The 23,147-nt window shown below is 35.3% G+C and overlaps 2 protein-coding genes across 3 annotated transcripts; both read right to left on the bottom strand.

The window, feature by feature from the left end:
* Positions 1–4,399: 4,399 nt before the first annotated feature.
* LOC131152926 (uncharacterized) lies at positions 4,400–5,682 on the bottom strand. Its single transcript, XM_058104889.1, has one exon. The coding sequence runs from the start codon at positions 5,542–5,544 to the stop codon at positions 4,714–4,716; it is 831 nt and encodes a 276-aa protein (XP_057960872.1). The 5' UTR covers positions 5,545–5,682; the 3' UTR covers positions 4,400–4,713.
* A 10,933-nt stretch (positions 5,683–16,615) lies between these two features.
* Positions 16,616–22,493, bottom strand: LOC131152923 (sugar transporter ERD6-like 5). 2 transcript variants are annotated; one of them, XM_058104886.1, is made up of 18 exons: positions 22,159–22,493; positions 21,632–21,694; positions 20,421–20,510; positions 20,257–20,316; positions 19,786–19,851; positions 19,633–19,698; positions 19,477–19,552; positions 19,330–19,394; positions 18,882–18,974; positions 18,654–18,734; positions 18,477–18,561; positions 18,303–18,346; positions 18,133–18,195; positions 17,993–18,052; positions 17,844–17,894; positions 17,245–17,304; positions 17,014–17,128; positions 16,616–16,909 (listed from the first exon to the last, which is right to left on the bottom strand). In XM_058104886.1, the coding sequence occupies exons 1-18, from the start codon at positions 22,354–22,356 to the stop codon at positions 16,782–16,784; spliced, it is 1,464 nt and encodes a 487-aa protein (XP_057960869.1). In that variant the 5' UTR covers positions 22,357–22,493; the 3' UTR covers positions 16,616–16,781. The 2 variants fall into 2 exon arrangements, 1 of the variants encoding a protein (XP_057960869.1); XR_009136121.1 differs by lacking the exons at positions 16,616–16,909; positions 17,014–17,128 and having other exon boundaries at positions 17,844–17,910; positions 22,159–22,484.
* Positions 22,494–23,147: the final 654 nt, after the last annotated feature.

Below are 23,147 nucleotides of genomic sequence, written 5' to 3'. Positions count from 1 at the left end.
GACCTGTACCCTACCCTAACCTCAGGCACTATCACTTGTAATGATGTTGAGTTATCTATTATCAGGAATTTATATATGTAATATATATATCACAGTATTGAGAATGTGCAATCTATGTAATTGCTTTCAAACAAGAATATAACTGTACAGTCACACACTGATGTAATATCTTCCTCCTTACTGAGAAGTGTCTCACCCCAATCTTACAAAATTTGTTTCAAGAGTTACAAGAAATTAGTCCTAGTCTTCTAGAGAGACTGTGAAGTGTAGAGTCATGTTAGTTAACGTAAGTTTTTGTATGAATACTGGGTTGTTAGCCTGGTTGGCTTTTTGGGAATGTAATACAGTTTATGTTTTGCATACAGATGAATGTATGTAAGGAACAATTAGATATTCTGGTATGTCTATTAGAATCCATATGAATGTTTATGTTTTCCGCACTGTATGAGAGTACAGATCATTATGAAATACTCGTATGTCCTCATTTAGGGTGGGTAGATATGTATAATATCAGGATTTATACAGGTTATGTATGTATAGTAACACTCGGGGCCATGTAAAAGGCTGGGGCGTTACACATACCTCGAGATTTTGCCCGTTTATACTCGAATTTATATGACTACATTAACTCTGAATTGAATTTCCAGTTGACTTTATGTGAGTATACTATTCTTAATGGATATATAATGATGAAACTTGCATGAGTAACTTGCTTTAGAGTTGCGTGAATTATATAAGCTTGTGTGTAATCTGGTTATACTCTTGTATGTAAAATTGTATGGTTGTGTCACATGTGCATTCATTTCATGTTTGTAGGAATTAGTGTTGTGAGTACCGCCTTAAAATTCATTCATGTTATTTGCTAGAGACTAGCAAAACGTTAGTTGGGGGGTGTGATTACGCGCCTAAATTGCATAATTAGGCGTTTAAATCCATGCATTAAGAATTATATTTTTAATTAAATGCCTAATCATGTTCAATATTTTAACATTGCATTCTATTTATTATATTTGGATTTGTAGAATAATTTATGAATTTTTGGTATTTTATTATTACAGGGCAATTATTGGACGTTAAAGCCGGCGATACTTCATAATTTGGGCATAATTCTCCCATCCTATTTCCGATCGAGGTGATTCAAAGTGCTGTGGAAAGCTGAGAAAGTGCTCTACAGCTTTTGTGTTTTGAGATTTGAAAGTTATAAGCTATAGGAAGGCCAAAATTGGGCTTGTGCGCTGGGAAACAAAATAAGGAAAAAAGAAGAAACAAGAAAAGAAAAGAAAAAAATAATTAAAAAAAAATGATTTGACCCGGCCATGCAGCTGGGTCCTCTTGTGCGTGTGGTTGTGTAGGGCTCCTAAAGAGCCTTTAAATGGTTTTTTCTCTCATTCGGCCGCACCCTTCTTCCCTTCTCTCTTCCTCTTCCTTTCCTCTATTTTTTTTTTTTCATTTTCTCTTTGGCCTCCTCTTTTCTTCTCTCTTCTCTCTCAACTCTCAAGAATTTTTTTCTCTTCTCTTCCTTTCCCTTCCTCTCTCTCGATCTGCTCTCTCCGTCTCTTGCAACTGTTGCCAATCCCCTCAAGTCGAGAAGTCCCGCTGGTGCTGCTGTGCTCTGTCATCACTCGAAGCCCCTGCTTTTCCGAAGCTCCTGTGGCTACTGCTGCCTCCTTCTTCCTACTGCTGTGCTGAAGGAGGAAGACCTGAAGCCCACCACTGCTACTACCATCTCCTCTGCCGGCTGCTATGCTGAAAGAGAAAGACCCATCCCTGCTCCTGCTCTCCTGCGTCGCTGCTCCAGTTCTCCCACACGACTAGCCACAAACTCGAGCCAACTTGCTCTCTCTCTCTTATTCTTTCTTTTAACTTGTTAATTAAATATTGTTATTTTTCATAGGATTTCATTTAAAGTTTTTACTTTTAATTATTTGTTGGAATCTGATTATTAAAGTTTATTTATTTTCTTTCTTTTCTTATTTAATATTATCATTAGAATTAATTTTTACTGGGGTTATTTTTTTTCGTTAAAGTTCGGTTTGATCTTTAAAAAAAAAGAAAAAAAAAAGAAAAAAAATATCTTTTTTAGGATTTAAATTTGTTGTCTTCTCTAGAATTTAACTTTTGTTGGGTTCTAATTATTTTAATTTCAGCTTAATTAAAATTTGAATTTTTATCGTGTTTTCATTTATTGTTTGGTTGTTAAAGTTATAATTTTGGTTTAAGTTCTTGATTGTGTTAAAATTTTGGTTTTTGTTTTAGTTTGTGTTTGATTAAGTTTTTTTAATTGCATGCTTAAGTTTTTGCTTAAAGTTATTGTCTTTTGTCTTTTTCCAAAGTTCAAATGTGGGTTTTAATTCTTGCTTGGTCGATTAAACGTAGGGTCGTTTCTCGTTGTTAATTTAGTTGTTAAATTTAGTTCGTGTTAGGATTTATAATTTAAATTACATGTTCTTTTAATTCGTCAAAAAAATAAAAGAATCTCAACATCCTAGAAAACCCGAATCTGAACTGTGTTCAGTGACCATTTTGTTTCTTATTTTCAGTTGGAATTACGCAAAATTTGGGATTAAACTGCATTCCCTGAGGAAACGACTGAACTCTTATACTTGAGATAACTTCCGAGATGCTCATTTTTCTAGTGAATCATTCACCAAGGTGGAGTTTGTTGTTCTAAGGGAAAATATGAAGGAAATCAGAGAGCGACAATGCAGCAGGGGCAGTATTTCTATTATGTCTGAAACCGTCGACGATTTGACTCAAAACAGCCTACACAGATTTTGAATTTTGAATATTTGGACGTTATTTTGGTTGGGTTTCGGGGGGAAACCTCCGAGGAGGCTTATATATACATAAAATACGTTGTATATAGGGTGTCAAGAGAGTCAAGTGTGGTTGAGAGTATTATTGAGAGGGTTCTTGTATTGTTCTTGTAATTTGGAAAAGAAGATAGTAAATCCTTACCATTTGCTCCTGTGGATGTACGCATTGCTGAACCACATAATTCCTTGTCTTTGTGATTGTTGTTACTTTAATTTACTTGTTGTGGTTGTGGAATTGTTTTATATTTTCATCTTTAATAGATTGTTGCTGTGTGTGTGTGTTTTGATCCTTTACCAGGGCCGACTCTTCATTAAGGCCACTGAGATGCTTGCTATTTTTGGGGTCCCTAAATATTTTTTAAAAAATAATAATGTTAACATTATTTATGGAATTTACGTGTTTGGTGGATGGAATGCACATGCAGTGCAATTAAAATTATTTGATGTACTTAGAAAAATTAATTTTAAATAAAAATAAAAATTAAATAAATTAAGGGCCCCTAATTAAATTATTCGCCTAGGCTCTCATATTTTGAAGAGTCGCTCAGGTCCTTTACACAAATATATACATTTCGTTGTGCATATTTGGGGTTTTTGCACAACAAATTATTTCCTTAATTCTGAAAATTTAAACTATATTCTATTTTATTGGGATGGATAACTATTCAGTGCATCTTTTCTTACAAATGTTTACATTGGATCAAAAGGTCTCGATGAACCAAACAGTCTCAACCCCAAATAAAATATCTATTTAACGATTGATACAAATCTTTTTTTTTTTTATAATTTTTTATGTGGACACACATAACAATTTATATTATATAATTATTTTTAAAATTATTGCACCAAACATTCAATTGGTCAATTGTAAACATGAGTATTTGCTAGTAAATTTTGAACTGGATTGGCCCAGTCGGGTGGCTCAAGTAGTAAAGACGATTTGTAACTTTGGTAACCTCAAGGTTACAGGTTCGATTTCCACGCGAGAGTTTATTCTAGTGAATTATCAGGGGTACGTCAATGGGCAGACAACTTTCACTATCGGGGTTTGGTGCCGCACCATATAGTGGTTGGAGTCACTGGGTTATCAAAAAAAAAGTATGAACTGGATTGGCCTAACCAATTTTAGTTTATTGTGAAAAATTAAGTTCAATAAAAACCTAATGGAAACTTGGTTTAAAAGTCAAATAAATTGAACTAATATTTTTGTTTGAATTTTTGATAAAAATCATGGTTTTCATTCAAAATATATATATAGAATGTATTTTTTATTTTTTTTTACGATTTTGATAGTTTAAACTGATATAAAAATTTACTCATTTCATTTTACATGAATATCTAAAATAAGTGTGCATTGAATATAAATATGAAACCTATTATGAATTAATAGATAACGGGTGAATTTAGGCTCCCTAAATTTGTGTATCTTAAGAATATATATATATATATATATATATATATATATATATATATATATATAATACACAATTTTGAATTAAAGTCTATACCTAGATCTGGGTTTACTCCAAAATTGTGTTCTCGAGTTTATTATTTTACGTAGCTAAACTGAACTCATCAAGAACTAATTATAAAGTAATTTTACTTCATTAGTTTTTACAAAAATATAAAAGGGCAAAACCTCAAATAAAAAAATTTAAAAGAGAGAGAGAGAGAGAGAGAGAGAGAGAGAGAGAGAGAGAGAGAGAGAGAGAGAGAGAGAGAGAAAAGAATTTGTCTAGAGTTTTTACAAAATTTGTAAATCTGAGAAACGCTCTGATCATCTTTCTCTCAATTTATAATGCCAAACTTATTTATAAATAATTAAATTAAAAAGAAGAAGAAGAAGAAGAAACTCTATCTGCACGTGACCCTTCGCATGTGACATTGTCATCCAACTTCATGTAGTCGTCACACAATGCTGCCTCCACACGTGCATGTGGTGGTGGTGGCAGGGCTCACTGCTCCCGTTCGGGTGGTTGAGGCCGCCGCCGCCGCAGCCGCAGCCGTGCCCCGGCCCGCAACTCCGTCGTACCTCGCCGCCACCCACCCCGGCCGGGAACACGATTTCGCTACTTTTATCTTCTTCGTCAACATCTTCTTCTCTCTCCTCTTCTGTAACTTCCTCCTCTTCTTCATCTACACCTCTGATGAGATGCAATTTCAATCGGCCGTCTTCCCGAGACGCGCGTAAAATTTCCGGCCGGCTGACTCTCACCTCAATGAGCTCTAACCTTCCGTCCTTCCTCACCGGCAGCAGAAAGAAGCTCGGCTGCCCATTACGGTCCAGCGACGGCAACGGCGGCGGAAACCTCTTCACCTCTCGCTTCATATTCGTCTTCCTCCATTTACAACTAGCTTCCTCCGGAGCCGCCCCCGTTGTTTCTCCGTTACTCATCTCTTCAATCTGATCGTCGACGCCCCTCTCGTCGGAGCTCTCGAACCCCAAGCTCTCCGTGCACGACATCAACCCGTCGACGCCGCCGCCGACCTCGTCGATAAACCCGATTCCGCCGGGGTCTCGCTTCGGCGTCAGCGGCGAGGAGGCTGCGGATTCGACTGGAGTACTCTCGTGTGATGCAGCGGTAAGAAAACTCAGTCCGGCGCTGCAGGCGGCAGGAGAGGGAATATTCCGGCAGCAGCGGGAGGAGTAGGGCGGATCCTTGTCGGTGCAGCCATGATTGGCGAAACCCAGAAAGGAGTGGACCTTACTCTTACAAAAGCTCATCATGGTTGTGCATGAAAACGGAGAGAGAGGATGAGGGTATTAATAATTATATCCTGATGGCGAAGAAGAGAGAGAGAGAGAGAGGTGTGGGTATGGTGATTAGAGCGCCAGCGAGAGCAGTGAGGTGGAGGGGATAGAGGAAGAATCGGTGCCGGCCCTGCGACTGATCGGTGGACCAAGACCTGGCCCACTTCTGTTTCTTTTTCTTTTCTTTTATTTTATTTATTTTTTTATGCATGAAAATGTTTTTTATTTAAGTCCTTCGCAGTTTTAGGCCACGTCATGACCCATCTATAAATTAAGTTGGGTTGGGATGTTCACATGCAAACCGTGCTCCTTGATTTTGCCACGTGGAATAGTTGTTGAAGATGGTTGGTCATCTTCATCCACACAACCTTTTTCAGCTTTGCGGTCCGTTGACTTTGACCGGATGACTCAGTTTGCGGGGCCCACCCGATTAAGGATGACAATCAAGGACTAATTAATTGAAAGGGTTTAGTGCTTAACCATTCCGAAATTGTCATCCCGGAATTATCTCGAAAAGACTAAGGTTGCGAGTGGGGTCCACATTCAATTCTCTCATAATTACAATTTCGAAATGGTTAGATTTTTCGTTAATTAATTGAAAATGAAATGAAACTTACGCAATAAATTTCTTAAAGAACAAACCATCCACATCAGCAATGAGTGAAATTCAAATATTTTAAATTTAGAATTCACATACCTTTTATTCAAATTTACATTAATTCAACTTTAATCTCTAAATTAAAAGCTCTAAAAATGTGATTATTTATTTTTCAATAAATAAAATGTCTTTTTTAGTTTTTTAAATTAATTTTTTTACTATTTTTTATTTTTCAATTTTAAAATTTTTTCCAAGCTGAAAAATAATAAAAATGTGATTTTTTAGAAAATGAGTTTGTAAGTATTTCTAAACTTTCTAGCGAAGTCATTACTTCTTAATCACACAATTCAAGCGGCAAAAATATGCAAAGGTCGATCTTAGCTCTCACGAGTAGTCCAAAATTTCGATCATATTTTTCTAGAATTTTAATTCTTTTAATTTAGTAATACGCAGTAGTGAGAGAGGGACATTCATATTAAAAAATATCAATGAATATATTTCTTTTTTTCTTAAATATAATACATAGGGGTGACAAAATGAGTTAACGGGCTCGATTCGGGCGAGTCATAAACAGGTTCGAGTTCGGGTTCATCCGTTTATTAACGGGTGACTATTATGTAAACTCAAACACGCCTATTTCATAAATGGGTCAATTGTTTAAAAATTTTAAGTTATTTATTTTAAATTTTTTAAAACATTTCATGTAAAATGATATTTTTTTAAAAAACAAAAACACTCCATTTTTTTTAAAATGCGTCATAAACGAATCACTCACCGAGTGACTCGACTTGAGCCTACCCAACCCATTTAATAAATGAGTTAGGTTTGGGTTGAACCGTTTATAAATGGATCAACTTATATTTAAACGGGTGGGTCACGGGTCACCTGTTGGGTTTCCACCTATTTTGCCACCCTTGATAATATAAAAGTAAAAGTCAATTGGACCACTCATTTTTGTAAGAGATCAAATCTTGTGCACATTTAAGCTTAATCTTTAATATTTTTGTATGAGCAAATAGTTAAATTTGTATAAATAAATTAAATATCTTGCTTCCAATTACTAAGATCATGACATGAGTTGTGCAATTTGCAAAAACAAAAGTCATCAATAAATAGAAAAAATTTAGCTAACATCCATGTGCTTGGGAGTTGTGTATGTAAATAATTAAGTATTCAATGTTAACTATTGATGCCAAATATTGAATCCAATTTTGTGTTCCACACAAAATTATGATCAGTCAGGTAATCAGTCAATCATCTCAGTGATGATCAACCTCTTAGAATCACCTAACGACACTCGTTTGCAGAACGGTTACTGAAATTATGTAAATGTTACCTTTAAATAGAAAAGAAAAAGAAAAAAGAGAGAGAAAAGACTCCTTGGTCATCCAGTGATGGAATCACCATCCGAATACTCCATCATAACTTCGTGAACAATGGACCTCTTAGAAACGGCCTTTGCTTCCAATTCTCTCCATGTTGCCTCATCCATTCCAACTGGTTGAACGCCAAGTAAAGCATTAGTCATTCCTTATCGCACAAATATATCATTCACTCTCCTCTGCCATAAACCAAAGTTCTCGGTTCCATCAAATTTGACAAAGTCAAATCTTGCAGAAGATGATCCTAAAGCCTTAACAACAATCGCTCTGATACCAATTTGGTGTAATAATGGACCGGATATATAGGATGCACAGTAGAATAAAAACGCAACAAGCAAATCAAAATTAACCAAGAAACATGAAATAACAAGCACAACAAGATGTACGTGGTTCGGCAAAACTTACAGCCACGGAAGCAATCGGCGCAAAAATTTCACTAAGAACTTTGAGAATGCACAATACACTTCACAAAGATCTCTCTCATATCTCACAATATTGTCAGATAAGGATAAATAAACTTTTCTCAGAGGTTTCCCTCTAATTATCCCAACCACCCCAACATTCAAATTCAAAATTTGAATTTCTTCTCGCAGATCAGGCGCACTAGTCAACGAGAATAAGGGATTCGTCGATGAGACAAAGAAGCCCACTCGTCGACAAGTCTATCCTCTCATCAACGAGTCTTTAACTCTAAGATTTTCAGGCTCTCGGTATCTACTCATTGATGAGCACAGGGCACTCGTCGACGAGTCTTCTACTGCCAACATAAGAAGACTTCTCTCACATGTTTTCCTTTCCTTGTTTGTGATCCCACTAAGTATGAGAGTCACACACAAATATAACATCAATAAATAGAAAAATGTTAACTTCTCTCAATCATATGCCAAGTATATGATTTCCAATGATATCCTAAAATAAGGAAATTGGAAAGGAATCTGCCGGAATGATTTAAACATAATTCCTCGGAGAATGAACTCCAGGAAGGTAGAGTTAAAATTAGGATGGCATGATAAATAGGATATATAATAAGATAAAGTATTTAAAATGAACAAATACATTCAATAAAAAAATATTTATTTCCCAATTCTTTTTTTTTTATTTCGACATGACAATCCAATTGGGATTCTTGAATTTTTCGAATAAAACATCAATCCGCATTTGAGTTCAGATTGTAATTTTGATTCAATAGAAGAGTAAAGTTGTAAGTTGTAATTTTCATTCAATAGAAGAGTATAGATGTCACGCCCTGAAACCACAGATGGAACCCAAATGTAAATTTAGTAACATAACATGTCTTTGTATCAATTAAAAGATACTACATTGAATGAGGCTACAACCCCATGGGGTACACGTAAACCCTATACACAATCACGTACATATCCATACATATCAAATACCTAGCGGAAATGTTCTTTCTAATACATACAACGTACCATACCAAAGTTTATACATGACTAAAGTCTATGCTTCAAAATACAGTACATACCCCAGGTGTCTACAAAATCCATCAATGACAACTCGGTAACAAAATTCATACTTACACAAGTACTCTACGTAGCTAATCGACACCCACGCTCCCGAACGCTAGGATGCTAGTTTTGACTACTTGAAGGACCTGAAAAATATTTGTATATTCAGGGTGAGACACCTATCAGTAAGGAAAAAAATAGGTTATATCAGTGTGTGGTATACAAATGTTATTTTGACGTAAAACATAACAAAATACCGTTCCAGTATTTGCACAATCCAGTTCTAGTACGTACGATACCAAACATATGGTCAGTGTTGTCACACTCAAGCACCTGATATCCTACAATAACTGAAGCCTCACAGTGATATCATGCTAATACGATGTCCATTCACACCCATCGGTGACCAACCAGAATAAGCAGGCGATATTTCACACCCTCGAATATAGAGTCAGACACTCTCACCCATGGTATTTAACTGAGACATGGTGTTTGCCCACGGTAATTAGTCGAGACATGGCAAACTTTTACAAAACCTAGAACGATTTTGGAACTCATGTTCCTATACCCATCAGCATACGGTTATTAGCTACCCCTAGCCGTTTTACAAAACCTGGAACAATTTACATACAACAGTTTATTCCACACTTATTTGAGTATACAACAAATCATATCATTTTCAATTCAAGAAATATAGTTTAATACAAATACAGGTACAGTCATCTCAATATTACAGTTTTATACAACATACGGTTTTCCAACAAAAATAGAGATGATACCCGAAACTTCCAATTTCCCTAAAAACTGTAACCCAAAAATCCCGCATTTTCACTCGATAGATTTTCTCAAATAAGTAACCAAAACATATATACAATCGTAAACTACATGTTTACCGATTCCGATTTAAAAAATAACTGATATAAACAAAATTCCCTTACCTTAACTAGAAAACCAAAACATGAACTTTACGACTCTAAAACTACGAACTAAGTTCCCAAAACCTAAACATCCAAGTACTATAATTCTTACTATTACATATATACCGAAACGAAAATGAAATCAAACCCTTACCTCGGTTTTGGGTCGAAACCCGAAAATCCTCAAAACAAATTTTCGATCCGCTATAAACGTTAGAAATTCTCCTCCTGATCCACGTGATAACATCGGATCGTTGATTCTGGCAACTGACGGTCTGAAATCTTAGAGAGAGAGAGAGAGAGAGAGAGAGAGAGAATTCGAGTTCTAGAGAGAGAGAGAGAGGTTTTTGGTTTCTTAACCTTTAAGTAAAGTCAATGATATTTATAAACAAGTTGACCCAGCCAAACTCATTGACGAGACAGCGTCCTCATCAACGATCTGCAAAAGGAAGTTTGTCGACGCCAAGATGGCTTCGTTGACGAGCAAGGAAGTCTCGTTGACGAGTCCTGCAAATTTTTACCTTTTAAACTTTCCTTGTCTTTTCCTTATTCATTTAATACACTTATCTCGGGTCGGGTTCTTACAATAGAAGAGTAAAATTTACCTTTCGTCCTTCCTCACCGGCAGTAGAAAGAAGCCCGGCTGCCCATTACAGTCCGACGACGGCAACGGCAATGGAAACCTCTTCACCTCTCACTTCATATTCATCTTCCTCCATTTAGATCGCTTCATATTCATCTTCCTCATATCAAATTCATAAACAAAATTTCGATTTTACACATCATTAATGTTTATTTATTTATTTATTTATTTTGAGCAATATTTAATAAAGAAGAAAATATATATAAAAAAAATTTATTTTTAATAATATGGAGCGAAATGCACAACTTGTGCAATTAGTGAGGATAACATCATATCCAGGATAGCAACAGCTACTAGCTCTCACACCTTATCTCCCAAATCAGTACTCATATGGTCTATCCAGAACGTAGAATTAGGGTTTCCATCCAAGCTGAAAGATGAATGGGGTCCTACATATCCATTATCCCTAGCATGGAGAATACATATATAAAATATGCATTTTCTCCAATTTCAATAGAAATTAATCAGAAATTAATCTTACTCTATATTTGGGAGTGTAGGATTTATGCATTTGGTATAAAATTGGGTGAATTTAAATAAAATATAAAATAGAATTCTGTTGAATTTCTTTCAGATTTACACAAATTAAAATTAAAGTCCTTAAATTTGTACTTCCAAATATGATTCTCACCCCGTTTCGATGATCAGGAGCCGTCATGCTAATTCTGAGGAGATTCTCTACAAGTCTTCCAAAATAGATTGTTGGTTTGGCAAACTTGGGCACCATCCCAAAATTAGGGTAAGTATATTATTTGAGTATTTTTAGTTTTATTAGACTTATTTGAATTTAGATTCTGAGTAATATGAGAATATACTGGAGTTTTGTGAAATAAATTAGGGTATTATATTTTTAGGATTATGGTGTTTTAAGACCCAGGCATGGGGTAAGGACCCCCAGAAAATATTACCAAGAGGCTAGGTAAATTATAGTTCAGTAAATTACGAGTATGTAGGTTTAGGGAAATATAGTGATTTATTGGAAATATAGATTATTTCAGAATTTTGGGAATAGTATGTCGTGAGCGTAAGGATAAGTTGGAGGCGAGCCTCCTAACCAGTTAGGTAAGGGAAATATGCTATGATAGTAAGTTCAGAAATAATATTAGTAAATTATAGTATTTGTTTATTAAGGTACAGGGTATAAATTATACAGTTTTACAGATTTCAGAACATGAGTTTTATTAATTGTGTGGCTTGAGTAGATATTTGATTAGTACATAATTTATATAATTTTTCAAAATATCATGATTTACAGTACATAAATAGATAGATATATTTTACAGACAGACATTTACCAGACATATATTTTGCAAATATTATACAGATAGGTATTTTACAGTATTTACAGAATGTCATGTTTCCTAAAATCATAACACTTAAACATTACAGGTTATTCAGTCAGATAAGAGAGTAAGATATTATAGTCAGATATTACAGTTACTTTAATAAGATATTATAGAATTTTCAGATCAGATTTATTGTATTATGGTTATTATGGAAACATGATGAAAACAATAGGATATCTATAAAAATAGTATATACAATATCAAACCCTAATGAATTGAGCAATGTGCAGTTAGCAGAGCACGGTACCGTAGCTAGTATAGATCAGAGTGCAACCACACATCTTAGATAGTGTGTGGATGGTTTCCATTAACTGTGCCTGGAGTGATTGCAGACTCCCCAAAATATCGGGTTAAGGTGGTCGGTTTGACGAGGTAGTTACCAGTTCCGAGCCTAGGAGAGATTGCAATTTGGCCGGACTGAGTATTGGTAGAGCACAGTTGACTTACCTAGTAGGCCAACCAGGATTAAGTCCTACCTATGGGCCCCACAACCCTGTCATGAGAGTTTAAATCATGACATACAGATTTCCAGGGTAAACATCTCAGTTATGTATATTTATTCAGATTTACAGAATATCAATAGATATAGTATGATACTAAAAGTATGAAAAGTAGAAAACTCAGATATTACAGTTGTACTTTAAACGATGATAAATGCAAGTTATATTGTATATTGATTTACCAGTTTTTTTCAGTTTCAGATATTGTTAATATAATAGCTATGAAACTCAGTCGCCACATATAAGTAATAACATATTTCTACTTACTGAGCATTGTCTCATCCTAGTGATTTAACATTTTTCAGGTGATCCAACTAGGTGAGCAGATTAGGCTAGCAGATAAAGATCTTTTGTACTGCCCTGTTATAGAGTAAGTGTATACAGGGGATTGTATTTTTGAGTAAATGATACTGGGATGATGTGAAAATATGTATGTATGGTTTGGAAATACTAAATTCTGGTATTGTAAATATGGATGTATGACTTTATGTTTTTTGCTGCATAAGTGTGTCGGTTTATGTACATGGATACCTCAGTGCCATTTGGGCTTGAGATGATTATAGTAGGTATTACAGGGGTATTAGAGTAAATTATTATTTTTTTTTTAAATGGTGTAATTTTTGGGTCGTTACATATTATATTTTAGTTTTTCAAATAAACCTGATGATCATTGTACAGTTTGTCCTCTAGCCAAACAAAGAAGGCTTCCTTTTAAGATTCATTCATATAACAAAAGTTTTTCTTTCAATCTTGTTTATGCTGATTTATTGGGACCATTTTCTATTCCAACTCATAATGGGTCTAGATACTTTCTTGCCTTAGTGGATGATCATTCCAGATTTACCTAGACCTACTTAATGAAAAAGAAATCTGAAGTTCAAAACATTTTTATTGCCTTTTACAATCTGGTTGAAACACAATTTGAGACAAAAGTTAAATGTATAAGATTTGACAATGGTTTAAAGTTCAAAATGATAATTTTTTTTTTAATTCAAAAGGAATTTTGCATCAAGTATCATGTGTAGAAACATCTCAACAAAATTCTATAGTTGAGAGAAAACATCAACATCTATTAAATGTATCAAGAGCTTTAAAATTTCAATCAAACATTCCTTTAATTTTCTAGGGAAAGTGTATACTTACTGCAACATATTTTATCAATAGAATTCCATCTTTGATTTTGAATAACAAACCTCCACATGAAGTTTTGTATAATTCAGATCCAGCAAGAAAATGTATGTCTATAGGTTATCCATTTGGCATAAAGGGCTACAAACTTTATGATTTGGAACAGAAACATTCTTTGTTTCCAGAGATGTCATATTTCATGAATCCATATTTCCTTTTTTCTTTGACTTCAAAAATATTTTTACACATGAAAATTCATATCAGTCCACCAAAACTTTAGAAAGTTCTATTACAGTTCTTCCTAATCCAGTGCCAGATTCTAATGAGCATATAATCTTCCCCAAACCATTGTCATCAGCACTTCCTACTCCAGTTCCTGTTGTTTCATCTAATACAGATTTACCTTTACATGATGCAAATCAATTTCCACACTTGAGAAAATCTACTCGACAGCACAAAAAACCTGGTTACCTGCAAGCCTATCATTGCAACTTAGCTACTTCTGATTCTCAATCATCTACCAGGGATCTTGCTACTACCACAGGTAATAAACATAGCATTTCTGAAGTTCTTTCTTACTCCAGATTATCTGAATCACATAAAGCTTTCTCTATTGCTATTTCTTCTGATTTCAAACCTTCATTTTATCACCAAGCTATCCAACATGCTCATTAGAGAGCTGCTATGTCTTCAGAATTATCTGCACTAGAAATGAAGACACTTGGGTTCTCACAACACTACTATCTAATACAACTCCCATAGGTTGTAAGTGGGTTTATAAAATAAAATACAATTCTGATGGTTCCATAGAGAGACACAAGGCAAGACTTGTTGCTAAAGGTTATACTCAAATGGAAGGCTTAGATTTTTTTGAGACTTTCTCACCTGTTGTAAAGATTGTTACTGTGAGGTGTATCTTATCACTTGCTGCGATACACAATTGGCATATTTTTCATCTAGATGTTAATAATGCATTTCTATATGGGGAATTAGATGAGGAAGTTTATATGAAACCTCCTCTAGGCTATCTTAGCAAGGGGGACAAAAGAGTATGTAAATTGAAAAGATCTTTATATGGTTTGAAGCAAGCTTCAAGACAATGGACTTCAAATTTACTTCTATTCTATTTACAATGGGATTTTCCTAATCAAAGGCTGATTATTAATTGTTCACTAAGAAAGAAGGAGGTTCTTCTGTTTCCTTGTTGTTGTATGTAGATGATATACTACTTGCTAGTAGTGATACAACTGCTTTTGAGAATGTTAAAAGATCATTAGGTGCTGAGTTTAAGTTGAAGGATTTGGGGTCTATGAAATTTTTTCTTGGAATGGAGATAGCTTGATCGAAAAGAGGCATATCTTTACCTCAAAGAAAATATTGTTTGGAACTCATTTCAGATGTTGGCTTACTTGTTGCTAACCCAGTTTCATTCCCTATGGATCCTCATAAAAAAATTATCTAAAGATGCTGGTGAACTAGTGGATGATATTCTAGCTTACATAAGACTTAGTGGAAGATTATTGTATTTGACTCATACCAGACCTGACATTACTTTTGTTGTACATCATCTTAATCAATTTTTAGATACCCCTCAAATGCCCCATTTACAAGTTGCTATGAGAATCTTACGATATCTCAAATTTGCTCCTGGACAAGGCTTATTTTTTTCATCTTTATCAAAGGCTCACATCAAAGCTTTTTCAGATTCAGATTAGGCCAGCTTCCGAGACACTCGTAGATCCATAAGTGGCTATTGCATTTTCATTGGGGATTCTCTTGTATCATGGAAATCTGAGAAGCAACACACCATATCACGGTCCTTAGCAGAAGCTGAATATAGATCCATGGCTTTCACAATCTGCGAAACTATCTGGAACAAAACTTTACTTGCTGATTTGCATCGTCACCATCCTCAACCAGCTCTCTTATTTTGTGATAACCAAGAAGCTCTTCACATAGTAGCCAATCTAGTCTATCATGAACGTACTAAACATATTGAAATTGATTGTCATTTGGTTTGTGAGAAATTACACGAGGGTCTTATTACCACTTTACATATATCTTTTGCTCAGCAGCTTGTAGATTTAATGACCAAGCCTTTAGGTTCTAAAGTTTGTGAAGTTCTTTTATCCAAGATGAATGTGCATAATATCTACACATCATCTTGAGGGGGACTATTACAGCAACAACAGTTAGTTTTGGTTAGTTTTGTTAGTTTTTTTTTTTTTTTTTTCTGTTTTCTATTAGTTAGTTTTTTTGTTTCTTCTTCTATTTCTTCTTCTGTTTTTTCTTTCATCCTTCTTCCTCTAGTTTTTTATATACAGTGGTTTCAGTTTGTAAGTGTACGTAATAAGAAAAGAATTCTTTTCTTTTTTTTTTCTTTTTTTTTTTTGGATTACGCACCGGGTATCCACGCGTCCGTTTTACGGTCCACGTGACTAATTTGTACGTAATAAGAAAATAATTCTTTTCTTGCTTGAGTCTTTAGCTGCTATCATACTCTATTTCAAGTTGCTTTTGGGATTTCTAGAACTTCCTAATTTGTGTTCCATAAGAAACATTATGATGAAATGCTTTGTAAATGTAACCCAATGTAACAATGGAGAATCAAGCAAAAGAAATTTCTTTTATTGTTGTTTGTTCTCACTCCCATAACCACATTAACCATCAAGAAGGTATGATGAAACAATATCATTTACGAAGAATATCATCTTTTACCACGTCCTCTAAAAGGTATCTTTTGTATGGATAGGTTGGGTCTCACTTCCTTTCGTCATTAGTTCATCCTCTCAATTTTTGTTTGATTGGTTTAGATTTTTTTATTTTAGTTTATTTTATTATTTTTATTTTTGATAGGTCTGTTTAGATTTGTTTCTTATTTACCTTTGTGTCGATTTATAATCCTATTTTGGTTGGTTGTTAGTGTTGTTTTTGGGAGGTCTTTAATTTTTTTATTTGTAATCTCCTAATGGTTTTCTTGTAATCACAGTATTCCTCTACCAAAAGAGAGAGTATATCAATAAATAATTAGGGGATGCCGCCCTCCTTTAGTTAAAAAAAAAAAAAAAAAATGCCTTCATCGTCATTTAACCAAATACCAAACCACCAAATCAGGTTCTGATGGGGGAAGAACCTGCAGCCACATGGCTGAATAAGCGCAGGCCCACCCCTTGAATGTCAATTACAATTGCACATGATGACATACAATGCAAGGATAATATGTGAAAGTTTTATCTTGAAGAAAATGGATTCAATGATGCTTGTATTTCTTCTAGAGTTCTCCCCTTAGTCTCCGGTACCAGCTTTGCAACAAACAGTATACTGAATCCACATATGCTGGAGAAGATGAAGAATGTCCCTGAGAATATATAAGAATACAAAAGCTTTATGATATCCAGGGGCTGGGGGAAAGAGAGAGAGAGAGAGAGTTGAACCTTAGGGGAAGGGATGACTTAGACATACCTGCTGAGCTCCATTTCATTAGGAAGTTAAAAGCATATGAAATAATCCACGAACCAAACCAGTTGACGAGTGTCACAAGGCTGCCAGCTGAACCCTTCGTGTTTATGGGAAATATCTGAAATGAAACAAAAACCATTCTTTCCATCTTAGCAGTAAATGCTCATGTCATGTTTAGCCTTTGATTTGAAAATATTGGTTATGCATATGTCAAACCCAATAAACGGTACTTACCTCTGACATTATAACCCATGGAACTCCTCCCATCCCTAATGAGAAAGATCCTGTAAATACCTGATTGTAGAATTGAAAAATTAACATAAAAGGCAATACCCCTGGGAACAAAAAGCTCCAAAGAATGATCGATCCTTAAAATGAATATTCAAGCAGAGCATCCAAAATGCGACCATAGAGGCAGTTGCACGATGAAAATGAAGGGAAGAAGCATGCAATTGCACAAGCAATTAAGGAAACCGCAGAGGTCACACAACCATGGTAAGTATTTGGTTGGCATTTTGGAAGTACTACTGCTTTCAGGAGTAAAAATCATACTCCCAGATAAACAGAAAAGTAATTTCAAATTTCTTCCAAATGGGAGTGCTGCTCAATGTGTCAGTTTTACACATGGAAACAATAAAATGCTTGAAAGGTTCCATTTTTGAATATTACAGAAATGGAAAAAGAAGCTACGTAAGCATCTAGGACACAAGCTTTCCTTCCATGCAAAACAATAGGAGTCAGCAGGCAATCAAACAAAATTCAAAAACTTCTTGCAGCTTTTACTTTCATACATGACACACAGAATGACACGATTTTGAGCTAAATTGCATTACCAGTACACCAGCAAGAGCTAAAAAGGGACTGAAGTTCCACTGCTGAAGGTCCTGCTCATGCCAACATCTATTATTCAGGAAAGGACCGTCCATATAATTAGTGAAAAACAAAGAGCCAACATAGAATTGGATTATTTTTTTGAAGAAACCTGCAAGGAGAATGACAGTCCTATAAGGAAGCAACCCACGCATGTTCCTGCTGCAGACACCTGTAAACAGTATCAGATTTTACTATGAGCTTCTCATTCAGCCGTCTTGCAAACTTTAAACTAATTCATCACATTCTTACCAATAGAAGTGGTCGTCGTCCAGATTTATCCATTAACAGTACACCCAGCAAGGTCATGGGAACCTGTAAAAGAAGTGTACTATGTCTAAATGGTTAGAAAGCAAAAAAGAATCCTGCATCGTGATTTCAGTTAAAAAGTTAACTTTTACCAAAAATAGAAGTTATTTAACCTGAACAACCACCATTGACACAGTCCCGATTCTCCCAGAAAAACCTGCCATTAATCAGGATTAATATTCATTCTTGATCCATTCCCTTTTATTTACCATTACTTAGAGGAAGTACTACAAAATAGGTTTATTTACCATTACTTATAAGAAGTACTACAAAATAGGTCTATTTACCAGCTGACACAAATATAGCACTAGCATAAAATGCAATCCCATTCACTCCTCCAAATTGTTGAAGCACCATCAGCCCAACCCCAACCTAAACCAGGTTGAAATTACCAAGAGGAAAAATCAGTCAAGTCCAAAAATGGAAAACATCACACAAACTGAAAGTCAGTTCAGAAGGTTCACAATGAGTGAATGAGCATATTTCCACTGGAACAAGTCCAGAATTCTAGCTTCTGAGAGGTGCTGAACGGCTTCTGTGTATTCCTGCAAAACAGAATGGATCCGTCTCATTTTTTGTTTCTATGCCAAACAGAAAATAATTCGCATAGTAGAAATAAAAACTGAATTTTCCTAGTTCAATAAAGAAAAAAAAATGCTCGACTTCCATGAAGCAGCGAAGTTAACAAGTACTCTAATCTCAGCTGCTTCTTGAGAGATATTGGCACCGTGTCCCCTAAGGCGCTCCAGAGCAGTTTCACAGTCTTTCCACCTACCAAGCTTTGCCTGCAGACAATTGAACTCATCATTTGAGCAGGTTAATAATGCCCACCTTCACTTTGTTGCCTTGTCCCATAAAAAAATGTGGCACACTCATATGCATTATTGTTGAGAATTGCAGTTGTGAGTTTGTCCCTCATTGAAAAATCAAGTGAAGGATGAGAGGGTTATATGCATGGATGGGCCCAAGGCCAAAGAGCTTAGGCTTTTCGGTCAAATTGGTGATCATCCATGTATATCAAGCCCGCCATGAGGACTCCCCTTCATTATGTTTGAACTGTTAGATTTTTTAATGTATTTTCAAGCTTCACCAAAAACCTACTACACAAGAACTTAAAACAGAATAATGAATCTGACTCACTAGCCATCTAGGAGACTCAGGAGCATAAAACAATCCCACAAGCTGTGTGACACATGGAATAACTCCTAAAATAAGATCACATGTAAGGCATTTTCTTCAAACAACAATTGGATTAAATTAATGCAGCACAAAAGGCAGATAAATTACCAATCACAGCCAAAGTGCGCCAGGTTAGGACAGTTCCAATTAGATACATTACAGATACACCGCAACATATCATCAGCTGTAGGATTGGCATTGCTTAGTCACACAAGCAGCAACCCATGTAAACTGAAACTGAGATTCATGATGGTTTATCTTCACCTGGTTAACTGTGGCAAAACCTCCTCGAAGATTCTTTGGAGTTATTTCTGATATATATACAGGAACCTGTTTTGAATAGGGAATGCAAATACATAAGTATGTCACAACGGCATAAGTAAATTTCAAATGAAATGCAAACCAAACAGAAATTACCACATAAGAAAGAAGCCCAATTCCATATCCCATTGAAAGTCTTGCAAGATCAAGGCTCAAACAACCCTATCAACAGGAAATCAAAATTTGGAATTAGGGGTTACTCTTATACCCAAATTGTTTAAATTATAATTCCAATACTTTTTTTGTTTTTCTGTTTTTTTTTTTCCTATTTTAGCCTCTTACAATAGCTGAAGCACATCACATGTTAATATGAACAATACTAATCTTAATGCTATTCCTACTATGGCGATTTTCTTTATCATATGCCATGGTTATTCATGTTAAAATTAATGAATTCAGAAATAATATTCTTTCAGAAGTTTAACTGAAAGCTATTTACAATAACAATATGTTTCAAAGAAGATTATGAGCAATACCAATAGTCTTCTCTATAATTAATGGGCCATGAATAAATCAAAAAATATGGTGGCAGAAAAAGGCAAAAAGAAAAAGCAGAAGAATAGAAACCTTAGAAAACAGTATTCCAAGCCAACCAATGATGCAGAACACCTCCGAAAACCACATTGTCTGCTTTGCAAGATCAGCCAATAATTAATAAGAAGTGAAGCCTCAGTAAACTGCTACAAGTTACATTGGCACAATAATGTTCAGAGGGGCGTGGAAAAACTTACACCTCTCCTACCAAAGAGATCTGCTATCCTTCCGCTCATTACTGCACCTAACATTGCTCCAATGGTCAATATTGAACCAAAAACTGAGTACTGCACCGTGGCCAAAAAAGAAAATGAAAAGAAAAAATCAGTTGAAAGTAAATCATGTAAAAATATAAATGATGGGAAAAGAAAAAGGACAGATGTACAGAGAAATTCAATTCTCTAAGGAGTCCAGACTGGTACACTATTTCACAATATTATGGCAGCTCAATGAGTGACTCTCTGCCAATCATGTCAGGTTCCATAGTACAGACTCAAGTAGCAGTCATTACTCATTAGTGAGATCTGGCATGCCAACTGAAAATGCTGTTTCCTCTGCTGCTCACATCTTGGGCATTCTTATGTGTCATTCTAAATATCAACATAGTTTTGGATTAAAACAAGTCCTGCCTTCCTATTCTGTTGAAGCATGAGAAAGATGGGTAGGGGAAAAAATATTTCTTAGTCCAAGTGTATCATTTTCTTTCCTTCCATTTCCCTCTGCTTAACCAAATGATGAGAGGGTACCTAAACCCACTTTCCTTCCTTCCCTTCCTCCTCCCTCCAATTTTCCTTCCTCTTCCTTTTCCTTCCTCATACCAAACACATTCATACAAAACCCAAAACGTTGAAAGAAGGAAAACAATGCCTCATGAATATATTTAATATGTTTCTAGTGCATGCATAGGTGGTCTCGTGAAACTGCCACATGCATATTTTTCATTACTGCTTGTCACTCTTGAGGGCCTGTGCCCCCGCGGTTGATGAAAAGCTGTTTTAAGAATGTCTGACAATTTGACAATTTAGTGGCAAAGTGGATCAGACACACAAGCTATCACTCTTTTTTCTCTCTTGGGCTATGTTTGGTTTACAAAATGTTTACTCCACGAATAGAAAGGAGTAAGATGAAAATGTAGTAAAATCAGTAAACGGATAATGTTTTCTCAAAATCACTCATACAAAAACTTGTGCGACTCCATTCAACATAGATAGAATAGAAACAGGCATTCCAAGGTGAAATTTGGGAAAAGTCATCCTTTGTTTATCCACGTTATGACTTCATAAAAAGATTAGCATCTTCATTTGCTTTATGAGGACAACACCTCTCTTTTTCTTTTCTTTTTTTATAAGCTACCAAAATCTTATAATATGAAGGTTATATGCCTAAAAACAGAGACTCGTATTCATACTTCAGCTATGGAGAGACCCAGGTCATCCATAATTCCAGCCTGTGCCGGTGATGAAAATCCCACCTGCAAATCAATCACAAAACCTCAGTCCATTTTCTAATGAACTTTACATTGCTTATAAAAAATAAAAAATAAAAAATAAAAAGTTCTCTGTTATGAAGAAAGTCAGCAGATCAAGTGGCTAAGGAGACATAACATTGGGGGGGGGGGGGGGGGGGGGGGGGTGGGCGTAGAAGAGCTAGTCCTAGCCATTGGGTCTAAGGAATTAACCTTGAATTGTTCATGACTGGATTTAATTACATTGGATTGGGATTTGGACAACCCAAATCCAAATCCAAATCCAAATCCAACCTTCCAATCACTGCTCCCAAATTAACATGGGTTCAAATAATTTCGCTTTCTTCACTATTACTGGGCTAATCAACATTCATCCTGTGGAATATGAAGAGTTGTAGAAGCTTTACTGCAGCGCATGCGCAGTGCGCACCTGAGAAGCAGGATGGATGTAATGTAAAAAGAGCACTTACAGCGGAACCGAAAACGTAGGAACCGCAGACGGCAAAAAAGGTGCTGAGGACGACGACAGATGTGGCGGAAGAAGAGCCACTGCTCCGCCGCTCATCATCCCCGCCGCCGGCTGCGCCGTGTAAGTTGGGAATAGGCTCTGCTTTTGCAAGCAGAGGACTTGACACCTGCCCTCTTTCTTCTATGGTTACTCTCTCCATTTAGATTCAGAAATCAAAATACTGGTGGGTTTGAAAGAAGAGCCCTGATGGATTTGTCTATGCTCAGTCACAGAGAGAGAGAGAGAGAGAGAGAGAGAGAGAGAGAGTTGGGCTGTCGTTGAGCAGACTACAACAGGGGGCTGGCATTTTGTTTTGTTTCGCGGGACGTTCGTTAATTATGGGAGAGAAGACAAAAGTCAGAAAAAGAAGAAAATGATTATTTGTGTTTTCTTGAGCGTTTTCTTGTCTATCAATACGAAAGGATAGATTTGAATTTGCAAATCTACTAGACACTGATTAGATAATATAATGAAATTGATATTTTCAAATTCTTACATGGTAAGAAAAAAAGGGTGAGATTTCCTACGTTAATTTGGACAAATTATATTTTACATAAAACGGGAAAGGACAAATCTCTTATATAAGTTTTTGAATATTAAAGTATTTGGAATTGATTCTTAAAATCAGGGAGATGTGATCAGTCAATTCATTTCTAAATTTTTTATTTCTTTGAATCATGTCTTGTTTTACTTATAATTAATTTTTTTTCATGATATTTTGGTATTGTTTTAATTAAGGATTTTATTAGAGGAAAGGATAGTAAAGAAAAATAAAAAGGAAATGTATTTTTATTATATTTTTTCTCTATATTAATAAATATTAGAATTTAAATATGTATTCTAACATAATTAAAAATTAAAAAATAAATGTTATGCATATGTAAAACCAAAATTTTCTTCATTGATTTATTATATATTTTATTTTTCTTCTTAGTTTTCTCGATAGCTAAA

Source organism: Malania oleifera, chromosome 4 (assembly GCF_029873635.1).
Source record: "Malania oleifera isolate guangnan ecotype guangnan chromosome 4, ASM2987363v1, whole genome shotgun sequence".
Taxonomy (NCBI): Eukaryota; Viridiplantae; Streptophyta; class Magnoliopsida; order Santalales; family Ximeniaceae; genus Malania; species Malania oleifera.
Note: the sequence above shows the minus strand (reverse complement) of the source record. Positions and strands in the feature narration are given on the sequence as shown.

Coding starts and splice junctions, on each gene's coding strand:
- LOC131152926 (XM_058104889.1), bottom strand. CDS start 5,544: ATGATGAGCTTTTGTAAGAGTAAGGTCCACTCCTTTCTGGGTTTCGCC.
- LOC131152923 (XM_058104886.1), bottom strand. CDS start 22,356: ATGGAGAGAGTAACCATAGAAGAAAGAGGGCAGGTGTCAAGTCCTCTG. Junction 20,317..20,420: donor ATCTCTTTGGTAGGAGAGGT/GTAAGTTTTTCC, acceptor CTTGCAAAGCAG/ACAATGTGGTTTTCGGAGGT. Junction 19,395..19,476: donor GCGCACTTTGGCTGTGATTG/GTAATTTATCTG, acceptor ATCTTATTTTAG/GAGTTATTCCATGTGTCACA.